The 27,697-nt window shown below is 46.4% G+C and overlaps 1 protein-coding gene across 3 annotated transcripts; it reads left to right on the top strand.

Moving 5' to 3' along the window:
* Positions 1-4,110: 4,110 nt before the first annotated feature.
* On the top strand, positions 4,111-26,257 carry LOC109778995 (transcription termination factor MTEF1, chloroplastic). 3 transcript variants are annotated; one of them, XR_012187756.1, is made up of 4 exons: positions 4,116-5,050; positions 5,157-5,271; positions 5,973-6,016; positions 25,098-26,257. XR_012187756.1 is itself a non-coding variant. In XM_040392485.3 (2 exons), the coding sequence occupies exon 1, from the start codon at positions 4,189-4,191 to the stop codon at positions 5,029-5,031; it is 843 nt and encodes a 280-aa protein (XP_040248419.1). In that variant the 5' UTR covers positions 4,116-4,188; the 3' UTR covers positions 5,032-5,050; positions 5,157-5,489. The 3 variants fall into 3 exon arrangements, 1 of the variants encoding a protein (XP_040248419.1); XR_005760158.3 differs by lacking the exons at positions 5,973-6,016; positions 25,098-26,257 and adding an exon at positions 5,570-5,805 and having other exon boundaries at positions 4,111-5,271; XM_040392485.3 differs by lacking the exons at positions 5,973-6,016; positions 25,098-26,257 and having other exon boundaries at positions 5,157-5,489.
* Positions 26,258-27,697: the final 1,440 nt, after the last annotated feature.

The following is a 27,697-nucleotide window of genomic DNA, read 5'->3' as shown; positions in this document are numbered from 1 at the left end:
GCGTTTTGGTCGCGGCCGGCGTAACTCCGGCGATGGTGACGTGGCAGAGTTTAGGGCTAATGACGCAGTTAGTTAACACCTAGTGACACTGACAGCGGGGCCCCACTATCTAATTAAACTTGGTTTAGTTTTTGCTTAGGATTAACGAACCAGAGTGGCCCCACGCGTCAGTTTTGACCGTGCTGACGTGGCCGTTGACTGGGCCCACCTGTCAGCGACACAAATGACACTGTGTCACTGACCACTAGGCCCCACTGGTCAGGTTTGACCTGGACCGCCCCTGTTGACTTGCTGACGTCACACCGACGTCATGCTGATGCAGTTAACCTTTTTCTGGATTTATTCTTATTCAGGAAATTCCAGAAAACGTCCAAAACTTCTAAAATTCATAGAAATTCAACCATAGCTCAAAATGAAATAAGTTATATATGAAAAATGATCAGAAAAATCCAATCTATCCATCTGTACTGGTTTCATGCATGTTTAAGTAACTTAACCTTGCTGTTTTAGTTCAAACATGATAAGGCACTATTTAAATTCATAATTTGAATTTGGGGTTGAACCTTTGGTTCAAAATGACCCAAACCCTTCTGGTTTTAGTTGCATTAGCTCAAAACACAGCATATTGACATGTCGTGATCATGCATCATATTGTGCATTGCGTTGATTGTGTTTTCCTTCTCTGTTGCCGGTATTTGTCCCCTCTCAGTAGACGTGGTTCCGACGATGAGTTCGATGACACCGATGAAGAGATATACTATCTTCAGAAGTGCCAGGCAAGCAAAAATCCTTGTTCATTCCGATACAATCCCACTCTCTCGCTCCTGCTCTCCTTTATTGCATTAGGACAACAACGATTCATGTGTTACATGTTGCGGTAGTTGAACCCCTTTCCTCTGCATGACCTGTCATTGCCACAGTAAATAGATGAAACCCACTAGCATGAGTAGGAGTTGTTTGAGCCCGGATGTGCCTACTCATTCATGCTTGTTGTCATGCCTGCTACTGCTTAGAGTTGAGTCAGGTCTGATTCATCGGGGATGAATTGGAATGTGGTGAACATGTCCTACTGTTGAGAGCTAAGTGTGTGAACACGATTTGGTAAAGGTAGCGGTGAGAGGCCATGTAGGAGTACATGGTGGGTTGTCTCATTGAAACCGTCCTCAGGAACTGAGTTCTGTGTTTGTGATCCATGAACAGCTACTACCACACATTGGGATCCTTCATTGACTCTCTCGACTTATTAATCGCCTTGATCTCTGTCCAGGAGTTGCAACTAGTTTCTAGTGTTTGTAGGATATGTGTTGGAGGCCGTGCGTAGCGCTGACCCTAGGGGTGGGCTATGATGCGGTAGATACACCGTGGCCCGGTGTACTGAGTCACCCGTTTGGTGTCTTGGGAACCCTGCACACATCGTTTGGGGCTGTGAGCGAAACCCCGGCCGGATCTCCTCGCGGATGGAACCCGAATAGGCGATAAACCTGGACTAGAGACTTGTGTGGTTAGTCAGGTCGTGGCCGACTCCCTCGCCAGGCTTCCGCTTGAAGGTTGCCGAGATACACGACGTGTACATGGTGGTAAGTGGCGAGAGCGTGTGTGAAGAAGTACACCCCTGCAGGGTTATAAATGATCTATTCGAATAGCCATGTCCGCGTTAAAGGACTTCTGGGTTGCTTGTATAGTTCATAGACAAGTGAACGTGGATACTCTAAAATGCGCAAGATAAGCGTGAGTGCTATGGATGGCCTTCTCGTAGGAAGACGGGAGCGGATCCATAGTGGTGTATTGATTGGTGAATATGTGGACTCGTGTGCGCCACTTCAAAAGAGTTACTTGCAGTCGTAGTTTAGGATAGCCACCGAGTCAAAGCTGGCTTGCTGCTGTTAAACTCCACCACCCCCTTGTTGATACCAATGCATATGTAGTTAGTTCTGATGCAAGTCTTGCTGGGTACATTTGTACTCATGTTTGCTTAATTTATGTTTTTGCAGAGAGACTTCAGTCTCGCTAGTAGTTCCGCGTGGACTTCGACGTTTAGCTTGTTACCTCAGCTATGATCTTGTGCCCTCGGCAAGGTCTTGTAGATAGTCAGGCTTCTCAGCCTTTTCTTTTGTAGTTGTCTGTACTCAGACAAGTTAAGCTTCCGCATGTGCTTGTTGCTTGTATGCTCTGTATGTTGGGTCATCTGACCCATGTTTGTAATATCTGGCTCTTCGGAGTCTAATGAATAAATACTTTGAGTTGTAGAGTTTTGTTGTGATGCCATGTTGTATTTGCACATATTGAGCATATTGTGTGTATGATTTGAAATGCTTGGTATGTGTGGGATCCGACAACCTAGTTGTCTATCCTTGATAGCCTCTCTTATGGGGAAATGTAGTCTAGTGCTTCCACTGAGCCATGGTAGTCTGCTATAGCCCGGTTTATAGGAGTCTTGTTAGCCCAGTTGCTACTGCTCCGGAACACTTAGACTGGCTGGCATGTGTCCTTCTTCGATCCTGTGTCTGTCCCTTCGGGGAAATGTCACGCGGTGTCTTTCGGAGTCCTGTTAGCCTGCTACAGCCCGGATTCCCGGAGTCCCGCTAGCCAAGTTGCTACAACCCGAATTCACTCGAGATGACCAACACGTTCGTTGCTGGGTCATGTATGCCTGTCCCTGTAAGTTAGTGCCACTTTGGGTTCACGACTAGTCATGTCAGCCCGGGTTCTCTGTCATATGGATGCTAGCGACACTATCATATACGTGAGCCAAAAGGCGCAAACGGTCCCGGGCCAGGTAAGGTGGCACCCGTGGGAATACCGTGCGTGAGGCCGCAAAGTGATATGATGTGTTACATGCTAGATCGATGTGGCTTAGGATCGGGGTCCTGACATCCTCCTTGGTGTGAAAGGATCTTGGCCAGGGCGAATTCCATTAGCCACCTCGATCTCCCTTAACAGAGGTGGGGCCAGCTTCTTGAGCAGTCCAGAGCAGAAAGCTTTGATATTGGTGAGCGCCGCTTGCTCCTTGGAAGAGAGAGTAGAAGCTGCCGTAGCTTGTAACAGGTCCAAACCAGCCACTCCAGTGTTAGCCTCCGCGGACGTGGGTGCGCTGCATGCAGGGACATGCAACATAGTCATATCAGCATGCACGGGGTCCACCAACACCGCTACCGAAGTTGGTGCGGGTGCCTCCACCGAAACCGATCCTAGAGCGTTATCATTGGCCAGCATCTCAGCCACCGGGTCCCAGCCTGCAGACCGCGACAGGGGATTCGAAACAAGCGGCCGGATCGTCTGTGCCTGCGGGGCTGCCACACCATGATCTGGAATCGAAAGGACCGATCCATCCTGCCGCAGCGAATCAGGGTCACCCAGCGGCACCAACTCCAAGGACGGTCCAACGACAGCAGCGGCCCGTGGGACAGCCAGTGGGACAGCGTCAGGAAGAGACGCACTCGCGGCCAAAACCTCCTCGGGACTCTGCACCAGCTGATCCTTCGAGAGGCCGGTCTGTCGGACCGCCTCGGGATCCAAAGCGGTCTCCAGTGGAACCTCGTCAGGAAGAGACGCGCATGCAGCCAAAATCACCTCGGGATTCTGCACCAGCTGGTCCTTCGAGCGGCCGGTCGCCTCGGGATCCAAAGCGGTCTCCATGCTGCCCACGATCTCCTTATCCGGGACTATAATCGCATCATCCAAGCCACCGGATCGGCTCGGAGCGCCCTGCTGCCCCTCGGTCACCAAACCAGCCACAGGAGGGGGATTTGAAATCCTAGCCTCCCCCTCGTTGCGCGCCAGCTCCCTGCGGTCTTCGTGGAGCCCACAAGTGACGGTTTCCACCACCGTACCCTGCCTGCTCATTGGTTTAGCAAGTTCACAGGCATCTGCTAGTCCGGCGAGGAGGGCGTTGCCGGCCATGAAGCGCGGTGGCACTGATTTTTGCGAGCAAATCTGTCATGGGCTACGCGGGTATGAGGAACAACCCTGGTTTTTTGCGTGAACTTTATTTGTATTACAAGGTGTGAAGCGGAGGGCTACGGGCCAGCCAGCCGATATTTGGGCCGGCCGACCAGCGCCTAGCAAACACAGCAGCCCCTCAAAACACACACACACACTGGGGAGTGGAGACCTACCTCAAAAACACAATAGAAAGAAGGTTCTGCAGTGGATAACTCGCCTCCCAGAAACCCAAACTCTGGCCCCGTGATGCTCGCCCACACGCGCCTCCCGCCTCCGGCTCCGCATCCCGCCCAAATCCTGCCCGCCCGCCTTGCCGGAGGCGGCGGTGTGGAGTTCCGCCGCAAGGTCCACTTCCTCTCGGCCGAGCTCCATCTCGACCCGTTCCCGCTCCTCGCCCTTCATCCTGAGCTCCGCTCCGCGCCGCTCGCGCTTCTCCATGCCTCCCTCCGCCTCCTCCTCTCACACGGACTCTCCGCCGGCGACGCCTCCCGCGTCTTTTCGGCATTCCCGTCGCTCCTCACCTCTCCTCCTGAGGAGTCCCTCCGCTTCCTCTCCGCCGCCGCGCCGCTGCCCCCTCCTCTCCTCCGCGCCGCGGTGGTCCGTTCCCCTCGCCTCCTCGCAGCGTCCATCCCGGACACCCTCCGCCCCGCGCTTTACTTCCTTCGCCACCGCGTTTCCCTGCGACGGAGACCCCTTCCGCTCGCTGCTGCCCTGCTCCTCGCTTTCTCCGTCGACCGCACACTCCTCCCCAAGGTCCTCTTCCTTGGCAAAGCCACGGGGCTCCCAGACCCCGCCATCTGCACCATTATTCGCCGCGCCCCCGCCATTCTCTCCTATGGTATCGAGACCAACCTCACGCCCAAGCTCAAGTTCCTCGCCGACGGCATGGGCATGGACCCAGCCGCGGAGCTTACCGAGTTCCCACACTACTTCGCGTTCAGCTTGGAGGGGAGGATCAGGCCGAGGCACCAAGCATTGAGGCTGAGGGGCATTGATATGTCACTAAAGGAAATGCTCACGAGCAGCGATGATGAGTTCAAGGAGCGGATTTTAGATGCAACGCTGTCGGGCAATATGCAGAAGATGTGAACCTGGACTCAGAAGGGGGGTATGTGTGGTTGCTGCACTGCATCTGGTTTCCATAATTGTGGTGCATTGAGTTTGAATCCATTAAAAATTTTAGCCTCTAATGTGCCAAATGCCTTCAACGGTAGCTCAACATAAATTGAGCTGGTGTGTTACCCTTGGAGGAAGGATGGGTCGAGGCATGAGCCGTTTGAGAGGTGGGCAGTTTTGGTTCTATGGTGGAGCTGTGGGACCTATGTTTAGGTGAGTGGGATACGCCCGAAGAGTTTAGTGATAGCTGTCTGTCTTTATGTACTACCACTAATTCAAAATGTAAGTCTTCTACTCCCTCCGTCCCATAATGTAAGATGTTTAGTGTCAAAAAATGTCTTACATTATGGGACGGAGGGAGTAGAATTTTACTAGTCAAACATTTCTAAGTTTGACCATCTATAAAGGTAGAACTACCAGCATCTGTAACATCAGCTGATATTTCTAGATTTATCATGACATGTAGTTTATAATGTAATTTTTTTGTACGTGACATAAACACTTTTTGCAGAAATTATTGGTCAAATCACCATATTGAAGACCCTGTCCTGTCCTAAAAGAGCTAGGTTTTGGATAGATGGAAATAGGTGTTTCCATGGGATGATGTAAACTGAACTGTTGTTTGGTTCACTTTTGGCATTGCATAATTGGAAAACTTAAATGTGGAATGCTAGATTAGGTTTGTTAGTTAACCTGCTCTTTTATGGCCCATCCACGTTTGTTGTTAGAAATAATAATCCATGCTTAGTTTGTTGTTAGAAATAATAATCCATGCTTAGTTTGTTGTTAGAAATAACAATCCATGCTTGGTTTGTTGTTAGAACAAATCATCCATGCTTAGTTGTGACTAAGGTTATTTGTTGTTAGGCTTAATGTCTCCTATGCTTATATATATCTGACTTCGCTTTGCATAGGAGATGGGACTACTCTTTTGAAAATTCCTGGGAGGCGAGATAAGGTAAGCCATTAACACACATAAATCAATATTTAGCATACATGTCAGTAATGCGGATAAAGCAACATTTTGCACTTGGGGAGACAAATTTTGGCATGCAAGAATCTCAATCACTATTAACTTCTATACCTCTAGACAATTCTATCCGAAAATATTATCGAGTCAATCGAAATTAGCTGTTGAGTTGAGTGCTTCACATGCTAGTTCTCTTCAGAAGTTTTTACACCCAAATTTTCTTTCAAAACTTTGCTTTCTCGCTCTTCTTTTTCTTTTAAAAAATAAATCAAAGTGAAGCTTTGCATCAAAGTTACACTAACCAGACTTGCAACGTAAAATATGTAACGCCCACGATGCGGCTATATCTCCCACGTGTCGAGGTACGACTTAGAGGCATAACCGCATTGTGGTTTTGTCGCAAGAAGGGTCATCTCCACACAATCTCATGTAATGAACAAGAATGGGATAAAGAGTTGGCTTACAATCGCCACTTCACACAATACATAAATATAAATCCTACATCATCCAAAATACACACATAGACCGTCTACGGTCAAGATCCAGATGAAAATAAGATAACCCCAAATGCTAGATCCCCGATCGTTCCAACTGGGCTCCACTACTGATCATCAGGAAAAGACACATAGTAACGACCACGTTCCTTATCGAACTCCCACTTGAGATCGATACCATCATCTGCACTGGCATCGTCGGCACCTGCAACTGTTTTGGTAGAATTTGTGAGTCACGAGGACTCAGCAATCTCACACCCGCGATATCAAGACTATTTAAGCTTATAGGAAAGGATGGTGTAATGAGGTGGAGCTGCAGCAGGCAACAAGCATATATGGTGGCTAACATACGCAAATGAGAGCGAGGAGAGAAGCAATGGAACGGTCGTCATCTAGTAATGACCAAGAAGTGATCCTGAACTCCTACTTACGTCATACATAACTCAAACCGTGTTCACTTCCCTGACTCCGCCGAGAAGACCATCACGACTACACACACGGTTGATGTATTTTAAATAGGGTCAAGTGACAAGTTCTCTACAACCGGACATTAACAAATTCCCATCTGCCTCATAACCGCGGGCACGGCTTCCGAAAGATAATACCCTGCAGGGGTGTCCCAACTTAGCCCATCATAAGCTCTCACGGTCAACGAAGGATAAACCTTCTCCCGGAAAGACCCGATCAGTTTCGGAATCCCGGTTTACAAGACATTTCGACAATGATAAAATAAGACCAGCAAAGCCGCCCGAATGTGCCGACAAATCCCGATAGGAGCTGCACATATCTCGTTCTCAGGGCACACCGGATGAGACATCCTACGAGTAAAACCAGACCTCGAGTTTCCATTAGGGGGCCCCGCAGTCTACTCAGTTCGGACCAACACTCGAAGGAGCACTGGCCCGGGGGGGGGGGGTTTAAAATAAGATGACCCTCGGGCTCGCGAAAACCCGGGGGAAAGGCTTAGGTGGCAAATAGTAAAACCAAGGTTGGGCCTTGCTGGAGGAGTTTTATTCAAGGCGAACTGTCAAGGGGGTCCCATAAATCACCCAACCGCGTAAGGAACGCAAACTCAAGGAACATAATACCGGTATGGCAGAAACTAGGGCGACAAGAGTGGAACAAAACACCAAGCATAAGGCCGAGCCTTCCACCCTTTGCCAAATATATAGATGCATTAATTAAATAAGAGATATTGTGATATCCTAACATATCCATGTTCCAACAAGGAACAAACTTCAACTTCACCTGCAACTAGCAACGCTATAAGAAGGGCTGAGCAAAAGCGGTAACTTAGCCAAACAACGGTTTGCTAGGAAAGGATGGTTAGAGGCTGACATGGCAATATGGGAGGCATGATATAGCAAGTGGTAGGTAGCGCAGCATGGCAATAGAACGAACAACTAGCAAAGCAAAGATAGAAGTGATTTCGAGGGGTGGTCATCTTGCCTGCAAGGTTCTCAGAGTTGTCGAAAGCTTGATCCTCGTAAGCGTACTCAACAGGTTCCTCGTTCACGAACTCGTCTCCCGGCTCTACCCAAGACAAAACACAAGCAACGGAACCACAATCAATCACGAGAAATGCACAAGCAACATGATGCAAAACATGTATGATATGCGAGATATGATATGCGATGCATATGCGTGCTCCGGAAGGAAAATGATGAACAAGGCAGTAACTTGGCAAACCAAGCATGCCACTGGAAAGATGAGATGATTTCGGTCGAAATCGATATAAAGATCATCGGAAACGGATGCACGGTTTGCAAATGACAAGCAAAACAAAAATGACACGAATCTGCGAATAACAGCATGATAGCACTTAGAATGCAACGAGTAACAATGCTACAACACTCCAACGTAGCAACAAAGCATATGGCAGTAATCTATAGGAGATGCTTGACAAAAGATGAACACTGAGCTACGGCTAGATCACAACATAACAAGCTCAAACAAGCATGGCAAAAGTGCAAAAGATAACAGGATCACAGACTTAGTGAAATTACTGGACATGGCAGAAAACAACATCAGGTAGCAATGTTCAGAGCACGAAAACAACATGCTACAGGAACTTAACATGGCAAAACAAGGCATAGCAGTGTTCTACTAAATGTATATGACAAAAGTCCCTTACTGACCATAAGCCAAAAAGGACCAGAAGATATGATGACAACCATGTAAACATAGCAAGTTTTGTTAACAGGTTTCAGACTTAGCAGAAAATAAAGCATGGCAGAAACAATAATATGAAGGCACCTTGGTGAGCTTGATGCACTCACCACAAAGCAATGCATGACAAAACAAGCATACCTACAGCAAGATGGCATGTTTATGAAGCTATCCATGGCAAGAACAAAAGCATAACATGTATGGATCAACTACAACAAGCTTGGCAAAATTGAATAACACGTAAACAATCTGCCAGAAATATTTTATAGCAAAAGTAGAGCAAGATTGAGTCATGCTATGGCACTCCATAATTGCAAACAAGGGCAGGAATAGATCAATTACAACAATATCTACAAAACATCCTTACTGAACATCTCCAAAATATGCATGGATCTCTCTGTATCATCAAGTTTACATGGCAACAAAATAACAATAGACAAAGACTTGGAGAAATTACTAAGTCCCTGAAATCAGAAACATTACGGAGCCTAGTTTGCATGCTTGTGCTAGTCATCACAGAGATCACAAAAATACATGGCATACACCCTTGGAAAGATAGCATGGCATAAAACAAAACACATGTAGAGCTGATGCCCATAAGATGCACAGATTAAATGATACAAAAATAACAAATCTCCAAGTTCTGCTAAGTAACAGCAGATAACAGCAACTAGCACTCTTGCACGAGAGATTTGGACATCAAGATGGACTCAAATGAACATGGTGCAATTGAACAAAATGTAGAGCATCACGAGACGAATAATTCGATATATTACACGCGCGAAACGGAGCTACATGCAGAGAGTTATGATGCGTTGAACATGGGCACATGCTATAATATGTTGAAGACTTGGCGAAATTTCGGGGTCTCGGGGTCAACCTTGCTGGTTCAGATCTGGATCGAGGCGAAGGAGCTCGGGCTCGTCGCCGGCGATGGAGGGCGGCGCCGGCCGTGGACGGCGGGGCCGCGGCGAGAGGAGGCGGCGGCGGCAGAGGGCGGCGGCGTCGGGCGCGGCCGGATCCAGCAAGGCGGGGCTGGGGCGCGCGGGCGGCGACCCGCGGGAGGCGCCGGGCGGCGGCGGCCGGCGAGACGGCGCGGCGGCGCCGAGGTGACGGGGCGGCGCTGGAGGAGGAGGAAGGAGCGGCGGGCGTCGGGCGGAGGCCGGGCCGGGGGGCCCGTGCGGGCCGGGCGGGCTGAGGCGGCCGGCGGAGGCCACGTGGCAGCGGTTGATTGGCCCGGGGTGGCGACGCGATTTGTCCGGCGGGGTACGGACGTGTCCGGCGGCGACGGGGGAAAATGCTAGGGTTTCATCTGCGATTGTATACGGGAGGGGATGTAAATATATAGGTGGAGGGAGCTAGGAGAGTCCAAATGAGGTGCGGTTTTCGCCCACACGATCGTGATCGAACGACCTACAGCATGGAGATGACTTGGAGGGGTTTTGGGCTGGTTTTGAGGGTTTTTTTTGCTGCAACACACAGAAGGCATCTGCGGTTACCCGGTTAACCGTTGGAGTACCAAACGACCTTCAAATGGAACGAAACTTGACCGGTGGTCTCCCGGTGGTATACTAGGGCCACTTGACAAGCCTCGGTCCATTCCGAGAATGTTTGACACCCGCTCACGAAAGAAAACAAGAGGGGTGCGCCGGAGGAGGTGGGAGCGCCGGATTGCAAAACGGACAACGGGGAAAATGTTCAAATGCATGAGACGAACACGTATGCAAATGCAATGCACATGATTACATGATATGGAATGCATGACATGGACAAAAAAATGCAAAACGAAAGACAAAACCTGACCACGGAGGAAATATCATAGCACATAGCTGAAAATGGCAAGAGTTGGAGTTACAAATTTGGAAAGTTACATCCGGGGTGTTACAAAATAGAACTATGTTATTCTACTAGCATAAGGAGCGGACTTAGGTGCAACAATCCAAATAAAAATATTATGTTATTTATATTTGTGAGAAAAGTGAAAATGGATATGTTATACTTACGCTGATTCTGCTCTTTCTCTCAAGTCACGCTTCCATCCGTTCTTCCCATTTGCGAATCACTAGCCACAACCAATCCTGAAAACTTACAAAAGATACCACCACAAAGAGAGTTTCCAAAAGCAAACTAAAAGTCTACTTTCACTTTTATTATGCAAACTGAAAATAAACATGCAAACGAAAAGAAAATGAACCAAAAGAAGAAAAACAAAATATGAATGCAAGGATAATTGAGGGAAATGAATCTCCCCCAAGCTTGGCTTTCGCCTAGCTGAGCCTACTCCTCATCGTTGCCATCGTTGTATGGTTCTGGGCCATTTTTTGAAAAGGGGCGCTTTATTACTTAAAAGATTTAAGCATTACACCCGGCCTCTGCATAAGTAAGATGCACACAACCAAATAATGTCCTCTCACACAAACAAAAGTAAAAAAAGGCGAAATACAAAGAGACATGTAGAGTCCGTATAACGCCTAAATCGGAGCGGGGCCAATCCTAAGATCATGCTGCCACCCATGTTGGATAAAAGTATCCCTCGCCGTAGCCTCCAATCGTGTACACACCTCCGTAAACAGGTCTCGATTCTCCACACGTTGTAGAGAGGACCATAAACGAAGACTCACAGTACATCTGTAGATAACCTGCATCAGAGAAGTACTTTTATCACTGAAAACCTTATCATTTCTACTTAGCCAAAGCGACCAAATAACGGCTAGCGCTCCCACCCTGAGAAGAGTTCTAAACCTGTAATCAATCCCATGTAACCAGTTGCCAAATACATTAGCAACACTACAAGGAGGATACAAGCCAGAAGCTATTTGCATTGGAAGAATAAATGTTTTATTGTCTCATCGTGGTGACAAAAGACACATTGCGAACTTCCATACCAATTCCTCTTAATAAGGTTATCTTTAGTAAGAATGACTCCGCGACGAAGATACCATGCAAAGATTTTATTCTTAAGAGGTATCTTCATCTTTCAGATCTTCTTATTACTAGTAATAATGTACGTGCAATGCACGTTTATATTAGGTAGGATATTAGTTGCACGTTATATTAGGTAAGATATATCTATTGCACGTTGGTATTTGGTAAGATATCAATTACTTTTTTGCGGGAATGGTAGGATATTAATTACATGGCCGATTTCAAGGGATAGCGTTGAGTCAAAACATGTTTATAACCAATGGCAGTGGTGGATAATTAGAGCGTTAAACGTGTTTGGTGCTCAACATTGGAGTGATTTGAACCGCTGGATAATATGATTTGACGGACGAGATGGTTTGGATCTGCCCATTTGGGTCTTTTTATATTGGTATAGATTATCAACTGGCACATCAGACTGGATTAACGCTCTATACATGGACTCAACTGAAAATTGTCCATTCTCATGGAGGTTCCATCGAAATACATCAGACCCATGTGACAATTGCACCGTGGACAACCGCTAGAGTAGGATGTTCCACGAATGGAGTCTGGGTCCAATTAAATTTCTTCTGAACGTCACATTTGGTGGAAATGATTCCATTACCGTGGCGATAGTATCACCCTTGTGGCGCACAATGTTGTATAGAGCCGGATATTGTTCCCGGAGTGTGGCATTTCCTAGCCACTTGTCCTCCCAGAATCTAATTTCCGAGCCGTCCTTAATAGAGAAGGATCCATAGCAGAAGAAATATTTCTTCGTAGCCATTAGACCCGACCAAAAGTGGGAATCCCCAGGCTTCTAGTATACTTGGGATATCGCCTTGGACCCCACATATTTCCTCCTTAGGAGGGTTTGCCATACACCATCTTCAGTCAGTAATTTAAACAACCATTTGGCTAGAAGGGCCCTATTCTTAACCTCAAGGTCATGAATGCCCAACCCTCCTTGGTCTTTGGGACGACAAGCCACACTCCATTTAGCCAATCGATATTTATTTCGCTCGCTATCTCCTTGCCAAAAGAATCTTGATCGGAAATAATCCAATCCATGTAAAACTCCTTTCGGCAACTGGAAGAATGAAATCATATATAGTACCATATTACTTAGTACTGAATTTATGAGGACCAATCGTCCACCTAGAGATAGCAGTTTACCTTTCCAACTGCTAAGTCTTTTTTGCAGTCTCTCCTCGACGTGTTTCCGTTCAGCATTTGTGAGTCTCGGATAGTGTATTGGTATCCCCAAATATGTGATCGGAAACTGGCCCAACCCGCATCCGAACAGTTCAGCATACAGGTTGGCCTCGTCGTGAGCGTCGCCAAAGCAAAACAATTCATTTTTATGAAAATTGACCTTAAGACCCGAGAGTTGCTCAAATGCTGATAAAATCAGTTTCATATTTCTTGCTTTCTCGAGGTCATGATCCATGAAGAGAATCGTATCGTCAGCATATTGAAGTATAGAGAGACCACCATCAACTAGATGATTAACAACACCATCAATTTGGCCATCAACCTTGGCACGCTCGATCATGACCGCTAGCATATCCGCCACTATATTAAATAGCATGGGCGATATCGAGTCACCCTGTCGCAATCCCTTCTTCGTTTGGAAATAGTGTCCGATGTCATCATTGACCTTAATGGCAACACTACCTCCAGAAACGAAGCTATGGATCATGGCACGCCACCCTGCAGAAAATCCTTTCATTCTGAGAGTCTGTTGTAGAAAGGGCCACTTGACTTTGTCATAAGCCTTTTCAAAGTCTATTTTGAGTACCACCCATTCAGCTTTTTCCGGTGTAATTCATGGACTGTTTCATGAAGGATAACAACTCCATCTAGGATGTGTCTGCCTTGCATAAAAGCTGTCTGTGAAGGACGAATCACATGTTCAGTAACCGAATTTAGCCTAATAGTCGCAACCTTCGTGAATATTTTAAAACTTACATTAAGGAGGCAAATGGGTCTATACTGTTGTATCCTTTCAGCCTCATTAACCTTAGGTAACAAAATAATCTCACCGAAGTTTAAGCGAAACAATTCTAGTTGGCCAACATGTAGGTGGCTAAACAAGAGTAGGAGATCTGGTTTGATGAATTCCCAGAAGTTTTGACAGAACTCTGCAGGAAAACCATCCGGACCCGGGGCTTTGTTATGCTCCATTAGGAAAATCGCCTTTCTAACTTCCTCCTCGGAGTATGGGGCTGTTAGAAGGCTGTTTTCCTCATCAGATACCTGGGGGATGTCATCTATTCTTGACTCATCCATCGAGAAGTTTCCCTCCTCCGGGGCTCTGAATAGATTTTTATAATAATTAGTGATATAAGATTTAAGTTGCTCATGCCCCTCAATCATGCCCTCATCCTGTTGTAGGGAATGAATAATTTTCTTCCAGTGTCTGCCATTGGGGACTCCATGGAAATATCTAGTATTCGAATCACCTTTCAGGATAAACTGAGAGTTAGAATGTTGGTACCATTTGAGTTCCTCTTCACGCAACATGTTAGCTATCTGCGCATTCGAATGATTCTTGATCTCGAATTCATGCTCAGAGAGAGGTCTAACCTCTGCCAAAGCTTCTAATTCATCAATGATAGATGAAAGACAAAGTTTGTCCTTTTTAAGGATACCCACCGTATGCCTAGCCCAACCACCAAGGAATTTGCGTAATGCACGCATTTTGTTATTCCATCTATGTATTGGGGTAGGCCCGGCCATCGGTTTTTCCCACACCTCCTTGACCATCTCATGAAAGCCATCCCGAAGCAAGCACCCAAGTTCGAACTTGAACTTGCGTCTATGTTGGGGTCTTGGCAAACCAGTAGTTAGGAGAATGGGTGCATGGTCTGATATAGCCTCGATACGAGGTAGAGCACGAACAGAAACCATAGGAAATTTAGATTCCCAGTCGGTATCCATTAAAACACGATCTAGTTTCTCATATGTCGGTTCCGGAAGACTGTTCGCCCAAGTGAATTGTCTTCCAATCATGGAGACCTCTCGCAAGTCTAGACTGTCGATGACAACGTTGAAAAGGAAAGGCCAATGCTTATCAAACCTACCGCGGCTTTTCTCATTTGGAAATCGAAGCAGATTGAAATCCCCACCTATAAGAATGGGATAGGGATTATCTTTCGCCAGATTAACCAATTCACGGAGAAAATCGGCCTTGAACTCATCCTGGGCTGCCCCGTACATGGCGACGAGGGTCCATGTGAAGTTGTCGGCCTTGTTGCGAATATGGAGTTTAACGTGAAACTCACCATTCGAACTAGCCAAAACATCCATTGTCCCTGTATTTACGCCTAGTAAAATGCCCCCAGAACGACCTCTAGGCGGCCGTGAAACCCAAGCAAAGTCCATCCCGCCCGAAAGACGGTTAAGTGACTCACTGAGAAATCACGTCTCCCTGTTTCAGAGATAGCCAAAAAATCTAAATTGTATTCTCTATTACAATCCGCAATGAATAAATGTTTAGCCAAGTCACGAAGACCTTTGTTGTTAAAAAACATTCCATTTATGAGGAAACAATATGAGACTTGTAACACTTCGCCCTCTTATGGGACTTACTATCCTTTTTCGAACGTGCGGTCTTTGATTTACGTCCAGATGCCGTAAGCTCAATCAATGAACTAAGCCCGGGTTCATCTAGACCCACGTCCGAAACTGCTCCTACTAAATGAGAGAGTAGCTTACCATCTGATGTGGCATGCAGCTCCTCCTCATCAGTATAGGAGACATAAGACTTGCTAGAAACACGTGGAGTAACCTTTAATCGGTCATATTCTAAATGTCTCAAAGCGTTAGTGGAAACAGAAATATCATTCTCGTTATTTCTTAGACTGACACCCACATTATTCATCTTAGAAATGATGGATGTAGTAGAAAAGGATAAAAACGATTTGAATAATGACAAGGTACCTTGGTTATCGAGGTTATGCGCGGCTTTATGCCGCATAGCCTTAGCAAAAGAGTCCTCGTCAGTGTCTGTCCTTCCATCGTCGGCCACCGAATGACGGCCACTTCGGCGTGTGGGTTTGACCTCCGAAGAAGGATGTCGCGCAAGCACTGCCGCTGAGGAAAGGGGTGAGGGTGGAGTAGCAACCCCCTCCCCAGCAGTCTGGAACACCGGTATAGGCATCGCCGCCGCCGAAGATGGCATGTCTGCACACGGGACGATGGAAGGAGTGTGCAAGGATGGGGTGGACACGTCCAGCTGCGCCTGAGCCTGAAGATCAGCCGCATACGCGACCGGCTCCGACTGAGACCGAAGAGTAGCCGCAGGTGCACCAATGTATGGCTGCCCACCCGAAGGAAACCCTTCACGTCCCAGTGCATTAGTAGCATGCATGTCCAACTCCACATGAGCTGCATGCCGTTCTGCATGTACCAAACCGCTGGATGCTGGCTCGCCGAAGGCACTACTGGGCGTCCTGCTGTACCTCCGGCGGCCTGCACCTGCTTGGGGACAGCCGACTTCGGCACGGCGGTCCGCGACGTCGACGGCTGCCGTGAAACCATGTTAGCAGCTGGCTGTACGTGCAGGCCATCCCGCGAGGCTGCCTTGTCCTGAGCCCCTAGTGCATCATGTGGCTGCACAACCCCAACCGACTCCTCCTGAGCCGTGGGTCGGGGTACCTCCGGCAGCGCCAACAGTGCAGCAGCACTTGGCTGCACGCCCAGGGTCGACTCCTCCTGAGTCAAAGTGTGGGTGGCCGCCAACCGAGCCGTTGCCTGCTGTCGCTCCGGAGACTCGCGCAAAGGTTCCATCGTGCCGCTGGTGGCCTGCACTGACGCAAGAGTAGTGGACAGTGATGCAACCGTCTGTGTTGGCGACGACGGCTGTGACACTATCGGAGTCCGCGTAGAGGTAGGCGACGACGAGTCCTGCCAAAGCATCCGTGGAGCCAGTTCGAGACAACCACGTAAAGTGGAGTTAGCTCGAAGTTTCGCGGCAAGCTCGATGCCTCTCGGTGTTTGCGGCGAGGGGTTGAAAGGTGTCACTGCCATAATCATAGAGCTACCTCCCGGAGCACCACGAGAGACCACATTTGCGTGAGTAACATTTGTAGGAACAACACTAGACGACGGTTGGTTGGATGGGTTCCCGGAGTGATCGGAGGTGTCCATGGCATCATCCTTCTCCTTCGCACCGTCCTTATCGTCTGCATCATCACCCTTGCGTCTCCAAATGAACGGTACAAAATCTGGATCAGGAACATAACCTGCCGGCTCTCTCCTGAACATGAATGCATAACCCTTGAGCTTAACCAGTACATCTATAGCAAGAAAAGGCCTAGCATCCTCCTTATCCTTCTCCAAAATCCGAGTATTCGTCATAGCCACCAGAATACGGACCACCCCACGTCATCGCAGACTAAAGAGGTCGACATCCAGGGTCTTGCCCATCAAGGTGCCAACAGCCCATATACCCCAAAAATGATGCACAGTATGGGGAACTCCGTCAACATGGAGCCAAATCTGCTGAAGCTCGAGCTTATGTGGGATGTCCTGTGACTTCCATGCGGATACGGTCATCTGAGCATTAACCGACAACACGTTCATCTGAATACCATCCACCCTGTCCAAGTCCTCAAAAGACGGGAAACTGACTAGATAGGTGTCTGACCCATGCTGAATAGCTTCCCATTTCCATTGAGCATGTACTGGGCATCTCCTGGCAATCTGAGTCTCAACCACGGCAGGTACCATCAGACCGCTAACCTGCACATGAGCGATCGGTGTCTGGGTCGGTGCCAAGTGATCTTTAACCACACTATCTGGCAGCTGGGCGAAGTAAGTCTCCTCCACCCCACTCCCGAAACAAACGCCGTGGGCTTCGGGAGTTTAAGAACTGGGCACTGCAGCGTTGGATGGGCTATCTTGTCACAGATGTAACAATAATGTTGCACCGTGCAATCCTTCGCTGAATGTGTATCAACTGCACACTTCCAACAACGAACACCTTTCTTAGTCTTGGTCTTCGATACAGTAGGATCCACCTGCACATCGGTCATGGAATCTACAGACGGTGGGGCAGCTATCCCTTGTGGCATCTGTGGTACCTGTGGATGTGGCTGCAACCCAAACTGATGGTAATGCACCTGTTGATATGCCTGCATGTGCTGTTGTGGTATCGGTTGAGGCGGAAGTTGCTGTCGTCCTGGAACGTTGTGAGGAGGAAAATGATAACCCTGCTGAATAGCACCACTAGTAAACTGTTGATGTTGCGGCTTCTTCTTCTTTTTACGTTTCTGTGCCGGCTGAGCCACGGCCCCCCCGGGATGGAATTGCGGGGGAGCGGTCACCCCCGATGGTGGTGGAGCCCCATACATAGGAACCGACCCTCCGACGACGGCCGGGCCGTAGGGTGAGTTGTACTGCCCAGGGTGACCATAAGCAGAGGGCTGGCTTCCACCATGGATGTAGGGCAGCGCCGGTCCACGCTGCTGCTGCATGGGGGGAGGGCCGGTGAACCCTTGTGTCGGAGCCTGAGGGCGAGCTAAAGAGGTAGTTGCCCCCGCAACCAGAGGGCCATGAGGAACCGGCCCTCCTGCACCACGTGTCGAAGGAGGAGGCGCGCCCGCCATGGGACGCAGCGGCACCGCCGTGACTTCGGCGTAGGATCGAGCGGCCCCGGTGACGGCAGGTTGACCAGGAGGAAGAGGCGGCGAGTGGGAGGCGACCTCTGTGATCGATGTTGGTGCGATGGATGTCGGGAACCCTTCCCATAGAACCCTCATGCGACGTCTGAGGTAGGCCCAAGAAAAAACTTGGCCCAATTCCCTTTGCATGGGCCCGGGATCCGAGGCCTCTCGCGTTTGAATTGGCTGAGATCTCGTCTCTGGAACATCTGCATCCGCATCCATCGATCCCGGGCGTATTGACGTCGCCGGTGAGGCAGCCGGACCGGAGGAAGCAGGTATCATGTTGGCCCTCTCCAGGAATTGGCCGAAGACAGGAGCCGGTGTCATCCTGCGCGGCGGCAAGGGACCATGCCAAGACCCCATCCGCGGCGGTCTAGCCAGCCTGAGCCCCGTCGGCGACGGCGAAGTAACACTACAGCCACCCGACACCGATGCCATCTATCCAGTGGGTAACATGTCCCTAGCCTGATCCAGGCCTTCCGCCATCATGGACTGCTGGGACTTGCAACCCGGAACACGCAGCTCCAATGACGGCCCCGACGTTGATGGCGTCCGTCTCTCCCAGAAACGGGATGCCGGCGTGGGAAATCCCACGTCATTCCAGAACTCTTGGATCAATTCTGCCTCCGTCTTCCTAGTCCGTCGAACCACCGGAGTCCATTCAGAGTCGTCGTCGCCATCTTCCAAAACTGCAATCGCCATCTGAACACCCACCGTCACCGGCTCCGCCTCCTCAGAGACCTCAAGGTCAGGATCCAGGCACGAGTACCTAGATCCATTCGACCCCTCTACCGGAGTAGGTGACGTCGGCCCGGCCGCCGGCGGCCAAGGCGCCAACGTTAAGCGCCTGCCGCAGGTCACCATCCACGAGGAACAACTACAACGATGGAAACCCGGTTGGAGGCCAAGTTATGGGGCCATCCACAGAGGTTGTGGGCCATGGGGCCATTGGTACATGTGTGGTGGACAGTCTGTAGGGGCTGCCCGTACATTGGCTGGTAGAAGGGTGTTTTCACAACCTGAGGTCTTATTTTTGATGCAGCTCGGTGCTCATGGCACCGAGGGGTTGGTAAGGATGAAGCAACCCTTGGGTCCGAATAGAGAGAGGGAACTTATGATGCAACATCTGTGCGGACTGCTAGGAGGTCGACTATGCGTGATGTCTCCCCCGATTGCGACGAGCAAAGGGATACGTTTGTTCCGACCTCTTTGTCTATCACAGGGTGTTTAAGTTTTTAACGCATGAAATAGCAAATCATTATGGGAACACGGAAAGTTTCCTTTATTCACCACCAAGTTATTCTAGATCGAGCTAAAACATTGACGCTAAAACTTGGAAACAGTTTATGCTAAAAATGAAAATTTATGTATAAAAAAGACGCAGCTAGACGACGTTCCACACACGCTTCGTGATTCACCCTGTCTTTCTATTGTGGAGGTAGACAGGTAGTAAGCTCTGTCTGTAGGGTAATGTAGCCGGAAAAAAAATCCCATCCTATGCACCAACTCAGGACCACTATGAAGATATACAAGGTTTGATTTGATCGTTACCAACTTGTAGTGCAGTGGAAGTAGAGTTGGTGAAGATCACTGGTACAGTTCCCTGCAACTAAGAATTTACAACCTCTCAACCGCGAGGATTTTCTCCCTCTAACACTCCCACGAACAGGGCTCCCGACTGCTCCTCGGACAGTCCTCCAGAAAGCCCTCGGACAGTCCCTTGAACAGATGGTCAAACGCATGATCTCTCTACCAGGTTGCACACATCCGGTGTCACCTATCCCGTAGGGCTTCACTGTCCAGAACTAATTCCTATCGGAGACTAGACAACCTTGCGGAAGTACATAACTATTTCATTGAGGGAGAGAAAGGGAGGCAAATAATTGCATGCATTTGTGGTGAGAAACTTGGATGAAATGGAGAGGCATCTCCACCTCTATTTATAGTGTGAACAAGGGGTGGAGGGAGGCCAAAAAGCAACCCACCAAAAGTCGGATAAACCCCCCCAAACATGCTCCACCGAATGTGGGATAAAGCCCCAAGGGGTGACTTTCCCACCCAACCAAAAGCCATCAAATGGGGGGTTTCCCATAAAGCACTCCCACGATTCGTGGGATCTTGTTCACGCACGCCGGGACAAGATGCTTTTGTGCGTGCGTTCCCCTCGGAAAGTTTCTGGCAGTGCCTAAACATTTCCAGCACCCTCCATCCAAACACTGAATGAAACATTTCGGGTATGATGGTTTTCATGAAACAATTTTTGGTTTCTCCCAAACACTTTTGATTTTATCTCCGAAACATTTTTAGTGTCTCCGAAACTTTTTCGGTGACTTTCTCTTGGACTCTGTGTCTAATAGTTCGCATATAGATGACCCTTAAGTGTGTGACCCTGTAGTTTCGGTGAAGCATATACATGATCGGAACCCCTTCCGTTCAATGATCAATAGCGGAACCGTGGACATCCATATTGACTCCTGTACCCACAAGAATAAATATTCGAGTGAACATGTAGTTACCGAATGATATTCCTGTTGCTTCGCGATATCTTACAAAACTGAGGTGATTTTTATTGGCATCCCGGTGAATCAACAACTTGTTCACTATGCCAGTTTCCTCGTTACCGATTTTGATCTTTTTTCGTTCCCGTGTTCTGGCATCCCTGTGATCAAATCACACTGTGTCTAGCCAGATGACGATGGATACCGTAACACTGAGAGGTCCCAAAGAATATCTCTTTATCGTTGGAGGAGCAAATCCCAGTCTTGAGCTATCTAGTCCCTTGTCATACTTTTCCATGAAACTGTAATCCGTCGTAATAGCCACCCTGTTACGATGACGTTTAACAAGCCCCAAACTTCGTGAAGCAAGCATGAAGAAACTCGATACTCTCATGATCTAAGAAATTATGCAAACGTTAACTTTCCTTGTGTTATTTACCATTAACTTGTGACGAATGTATCTCATATCATAACAATCAATTGGGTCGATTCAACACAAGTGTTCTTCTAAGATTGTGTCCACAAAATTACCGGTATAGACATGCCTATGATCAGGAAAACATAATCATGATGCAACACTTGAGCTAGTCTTAGAGGCATGACTAGGAATACATTTTACCATTTATTATTCCACATGTGCATATGAATTTTTCTCTTAGACTTCATGGATATACGGACTCAAGGACCGTTGGAGTTATAGCATGGAATATAAACATAATCACGAGCATGAAAATAAATAATAACATTTATTATTGCCTCTAGGACATATTTCCTAAAAACCCCCATTTGCACTAGAGTCAATAATCTAGTCAATGTAATACACTTTACACATATGGCATACCGGTGCAAAATATGCTTCGCTTGTGGTATAGTTTTTGTCCAATAGATATGACAACTTCTGGTTCGTGAGTATCTTTGCATATCCTCGCATTTTCACGCTTTTCACAAAAATTCATAACTTGTGTGGATTTGGATTTGTATATATGTGAATCATTGATCGAACCTTGATTCCATAGACTGAGGTATGAAGCAACTATCTACAATAGTGTTCCATTGATCAAAGCCATCTTGAAACCATACTAAGTTCATAAATAAAATATATGATTGAACACCCTCTTTGTCTCTTCTTAAGTTACAACATACTTAGCCTTTTTTATAGAATTCACCACAATAACCTGTTTGAAACAATTCTAACTTACTGTGCCACCATTTTGAGTATCACACAAAACCATTAATTTTAAATCAGAAATCACTTGGAGTATTGATGAAGGCTGTATCGACGTAGCTACTTACAACGAGCCTATATCGATGTACCTAATGAACTCTACAAAAGCTTTGCTCATGAGAAAACATGTTATTAGTGCTACTTTAGGACATAACGACAATTTTCACTATTGTTTTATGATTAATACCTTGATCACTTTAGTAACTTACTCCCACCTACTTTGAAGTACTGAACATATCTAGTTCTTATACATACCATGGAATACATGATTAATCCAAATATAGAAGTGTGGAATCTCAGTCATGTATTTTACTCATCAGTGATTTAGGACACCGAGTCTTGCTAAAAACTCTTTGCATGTAACTTCGGCAAGAAACACTTCTTGGCGTTCTCATCACTAGTGCAACGACATACTATACAAACAGTTTTTAACCCCTTTCCGCGATGGAGTTTTAAACTGTCACCTTGCCTGTGTGTGCGATAGGGGGGGGGGTTCCTTCCCACATGACCAAGAAACCGTCGGGGATAGGGAGTAGGAATGCATACGTTTTGCAGAACTAAGCGTATGCGATGCTCGCATCTATCCCAAACGTGATTCGTCACACAACTGTTTGTGATATATCAAATATCTCAAACGCTCCATCCTTGCTACTCGTGTGTGCTGGTATTACCATCGCACACGCTATTCTGTGCTGCAATGTTTACGATGCACACCCCATTACAAACATTTCATGATTGTAAAGCATGTATGATAAGGAGACTATCACACACATTCACTTCTCACGAACCGTATGCGATATATAATAAATAAGATAAGCTAATCATCGTATGAGTGTCAGATAGGTTTACGAAACATCGGACTGTCGTACCAGTGTCGTACAGGATAACTATCACACACGCTACTCTATGGTACAACGTTTACGATGCGTACGACATCAAAAACAGTTCATGATTGAAAAGCATGTACGATAAGGCGACTATCACAAACATTTAGTTTGGTCGCACCGTTTGTGATATTGTCTGACATCAGACATGCTTTTCAAACAACAATTGTGTGCATGGTTGCAGACGTTTTCTCTCTGTGAACCGTGTCGGATTATGATGTATAGCACACATGTTGTGCTTTACAGACCGTGTGCCTGCAAAGTGTAATTTCTCCCTAATTTAATTGCTGCAATTTAAAATTGTATAGAATTTGAATTTCAAAGTAGGCAATAACTTTATTCATATCCATCAGGTTCAACAACCAATGCACGATTCGATTCACAAGTACATATGTTCAAGAATTACATAAAAAAGAATTACATAAGCACCAAATAAAGAATGATGAACCAGGGTTGTATACTTGTATTAAAGACGGTAAAGAAAGAGGCAAAAGAGATTCTGGTTGATGAACAAGGTGAAGCAGAATGCCCATATTGTGCCCTCCTCATGCCGAATGCATGCACTGCTCTAGTCCCACCCCGTGTGATGGCCAACCACCAATCATGTAGTTTGACAGGTAATCTTGAGTAAACTGCGTTGGAAACCACTGCAAAGGAAGAAGATTCAGGCATTGTCATCTAACACTCATTATGGGCAGTAAAAATATGGCTACAAAGTTCATACTTACCATCCTGCAGTTCACTGTTGTCTTGAGTAAAGTGTAAACAAATAGTTTAATTGTCATCTTTTGGCCCATCTTACTAATAATCTTTATCAGTTTCCTCACTTCATGCTGGTTAAAAAATATCTCATTTCCCATACGCAAAAAGGGTTGAAGCGCGGATCTTTACGAATGACATATGTACCTACAAGCACCAGGTTAATATTAAAAAATAAACTACAATTGCATAATGATGTAGTACAACACTCCTCCGTCCCATTATATAAGATCTTATTACATCCAATATACTCACATATTGGATGAATTAACATCTTATATTATAGGGCAGAGGGAGTATATATAAGCCATGGGATGAAACTAACCTCGGTGGTAAACAACGGTCGTTCCCAATATTGTCCGGTGTAAGTACATCGAAAGGCATGTTAAGCACAATAGGCTAAACATCAACCAAATATATCCATGGTAGACAACATAATCTCCAAATGATAGCTTTAGTGTGTAGGTTTAAGCGCGCTAGTTAAGCAAAACAAGAAGTGGAAAGGTGTGTTTACTGTGAGAGGCCTAACATTTAACAACAAGCAAATATAGTCATTCAAACTGGTATTATGCAGGTTTAAGTACACTAGTTATTGTTAAATAAAATAGAAAGGCGTGTTCACTACAACATGCTTAACAACACCGGAATATAGTCATTCATAGTGGTATTGTTGAAACTGGTATTGATGAAATTGAATTGCGCAGTTCATACTTGCACATATAGAACATCACACTGTGAATAAGTGAAATAAAGGCATACTACGAACAATCAAAGATAGCAATTGAAATTGGACATATGCTAACTCCAAACAACCAAAAACTATTAAAAGAGGCATATGCTTGCGACAACATAATTAACTACAACCAACTATAGTCATTCATAGTGGCATTGTTGAAACTAGTATTGATGAAATTGAACTACACAGTTCATACTTGCACATGTGGTACATCACATTGTGGATAACTGAAATAAACAAGGCATACTACGAACAAACCAAAGATAGCAATTGAAATAGGCATATGCTAACTACCAACATTTGAATAACCAAAAATTGTTAAAAGAGGCACATGATTGCTACAACAGGCTTAAGAGCAAGCAAATATAGTCATTCATAGTGGTACTGTTGAAATTGCATAGAACGTAGCTCGTTCTTAAACATCGAATTGTATAATTGAACATCATAATGTGAAAAAGAGGGGGTGTATTACCTATACCAGGCTTAACAGGAAACAAATATGGTCGTTGAACTGGTATTGATGAATTGTACTGCATAGCAGATAGTTGCACATATAGAGCATCGCATTGTGAATAACTGAAATAAATAAGGCATATTGCAAACAACCAAATGTAGCAATTAAAATTGGACATATTCTCGCTACAAAATGGGCTCGATAAAGCAAATCATGGGTGTCCCCCTTTGAAGAGGCACCACAAAACAAATCATGAGTTTCCTCACTTGTCACAGATGGGCTCCTTCCCACTCGGAGAGCACGGACTCTGGGTGGGCATCATGTTGTCGCAGATGGGCCCCTTCCCCTTGGAAGAGCACGTTTGTAGGGTGCCCTCCCTGATGTCGCAAATGAGCTCTTTCCCATTGGAAGAGCCGGAGAGGGTGCCCTCCTCGTGGTCGCCATCGATGAGGTCACACTTGGCAGCTGAGGATCCCAAGCCAGGGCCCCAGAATGTGTCCTTCAAAAATGATAAAAGGGGCTCGATGGCGATGAAGGATGGCAAATTCTTGGCAACGAGCCAGAGGATATCAGCGGCAGGGCCTTCGATGAGATCGACGGCGGTTGAACCCGATGGGTTGGGGGTGGCCCACTTAACCTATGACATAGCCCGCGTCAAGCCGTCGCTGTTGACGGCCTCGATGTCGTAGCCGGTGTCCGCGACATACTGATACGTCTCCATCGTATCTACTTTTCCAAACTCTTTTGCCCTTGTTTTGGACTCTAATTTGCATGATTTGAATGGAACTAACCAGGACTGACACTGTTTTCAGCAGAATTGCCTTGGTGTTATTTTTGTGCAGAAATAGAAGTTCTCGGAATGACCTGAAACTTTACGGAGAATATTTTTGGAATAAATAAAAAATATTGGGGAAAGAATCAACCCGAGGGGACCCACCAGCTGTCCACAAGGGTGGAGGGCGCGCCCCCTTCCTTGTGGGTCTCTTGGACCTCCACCGACCTCATCTCCAACTCCATATATTCACTTTTGGGGAGAAAAAAATCAGAGAGAAGGATTCATCGCGTTTTACGATACAGAGCCGCCGCCACCTCCGTTCTTCATCAGGAGGGTTGTTCTGGAGTCCGTTCAGAGCTCCGGAGAGGGGAATCCTTTGCCATCATCATCACCAACCTTCCTCCATCACCAATTTCATGATGCTCACCGCCGTGCGTGAGTAATTCCATCATGGGCTTGTTGGACGGTGATGGGTTGGATAAGATTTATCATGTAATCGAGTTAGTTTTGTTATGGTTTGATCCCTAGTATCCACTATGTTCTGAGATTGATGTTGCTATGACTTTGCTATGCTTAATGCTAGTCACTAGGGCCCGAGTGCCATGATTTCTGGTCTGAACCTATTATGTTTTCATGAATATATGTGTGTTCTTGATCCTATCTTGCAAGTTGTAGACACCTATTACGAGTTATGATCTGCATACCCCAAGGTGACAATAATTGTGATTCTTTCCGGTGATTACCGTAGTTTGAGCAGTTCATGTATTCACTAAGTGCTAATGCTTTGGTCCGGTTCTCTATTAAAAGGAGGCCTTAATATCCCTTAGTTTCCATTAGGAGGGTAGGAAAAAAGATGCCATGCAAGTTCTTTTCCATAAGCACGTATGACTACATACGGAATACATGCCTATATTATATTGATGAATTGGAGCTAGTTCTGTGTCACCCTAGGTTATAACTGTTGCATGATGAATGCCATCCGACGTAATTATCCATCATCGATCCATTGCCTATGAGCTTTTCAAATATTGATCTTTGCTACGTTACTTTGCCGTTGCCACTCTTACAATTGCTACAAAACTGCTATTGTTACTTTTACCACCGTTGTCGTTACTTCCATATTACTTTGTTACCAAGTACTTTGCTACAGATATGAAGTCTTTCGGGTGTGGTTGAATTGACAACTCAGCTGCTAATACTTGAGAATATTCTTTGGCTCCCCTTGTGTCGAATCAATAAATTTGGGTTGAATACTCTACCCTCGAAAACGGTTGCGATCCCCTATACTTGTGGGTTATCAAGACCTTTCTTTTGGCGCCGTTGTCGGGGAGCATAGCTCTATTCTGTGAGTCACTTGGGATTTGTATCTGTTGATCACTATGAGGAATTTGAAAGATACTAGAACCATGATTTTTACCTCTACTACGAGGGGAGGTAAGGAACTGCCATCTAGCTCTGCACTTGATTCACTTTCTGTTTTCAGTAAGCTTGCGACACCTACATCTGCTATTGATTCTGATATGTCGCATGTTATTGATGATGCTACTTCTGCTACGAATGATGATTATGATGCTACTACTTTTCTTGATAGAACTGTGCCACTGGGTGAATTACTTGATGAACATCTTGCTAGAGTTAGAACTATCGATTATGCTGAAGAAGATGATATTTCTGAAACAGATGAAATTATTGAAACTGAAAACTTTGAAACACTTGATAAGACTAGCTCTCCTAGATATGAACTTCCTGTTATGCCTGAGGGTTATGTTAAGGATGGAGAGGTAGCTAGGGACTTTCTTGCTTGTAAGGATAGAGATGATCTTAAGAAATTATTATGCAAGTGGAAAGAAAAGTCTTTGAATGCTAGAATGCAATATGATCCTAAGTTTGCTACTTCACCTATCTTTGTTACTGATAAAGATTATGAATTCTCTGTCGATTCTGAGTTGATTACTTTGGTTGAATCTGATCCTTTCCATGGTTATGAATCTGAAACTGTTGTGGCACATCTTACTAAATTGAATGATATAGCCACCCTATTTGCCCATGAGGAAAAAATTCGCTTATATTCTTAAGTTGTTTCCTTTCTCGTTAAAGGGT

This window comes from Aegilops tauschii, chromosome 6 (genome assembly GCF_002575655.3).
Source record: "Aegilops tauschii subsp. strangulata cultivar AL8/78 chromosome 6, Aet v6.0, whole genome shotgun sequence".
Taxonomy (NCBI): domain Eukaryota; kingdom Viridiplantae; phylum Streptophyta; class Magnoliopsida; order Poales; family Poaceae; genus Aegilops; species Aegilops tauschii.
Note: the sequence above shows the minus strand (reverse complement) of the source record. Positions and strands in the feature narration are given on the sequence as shown.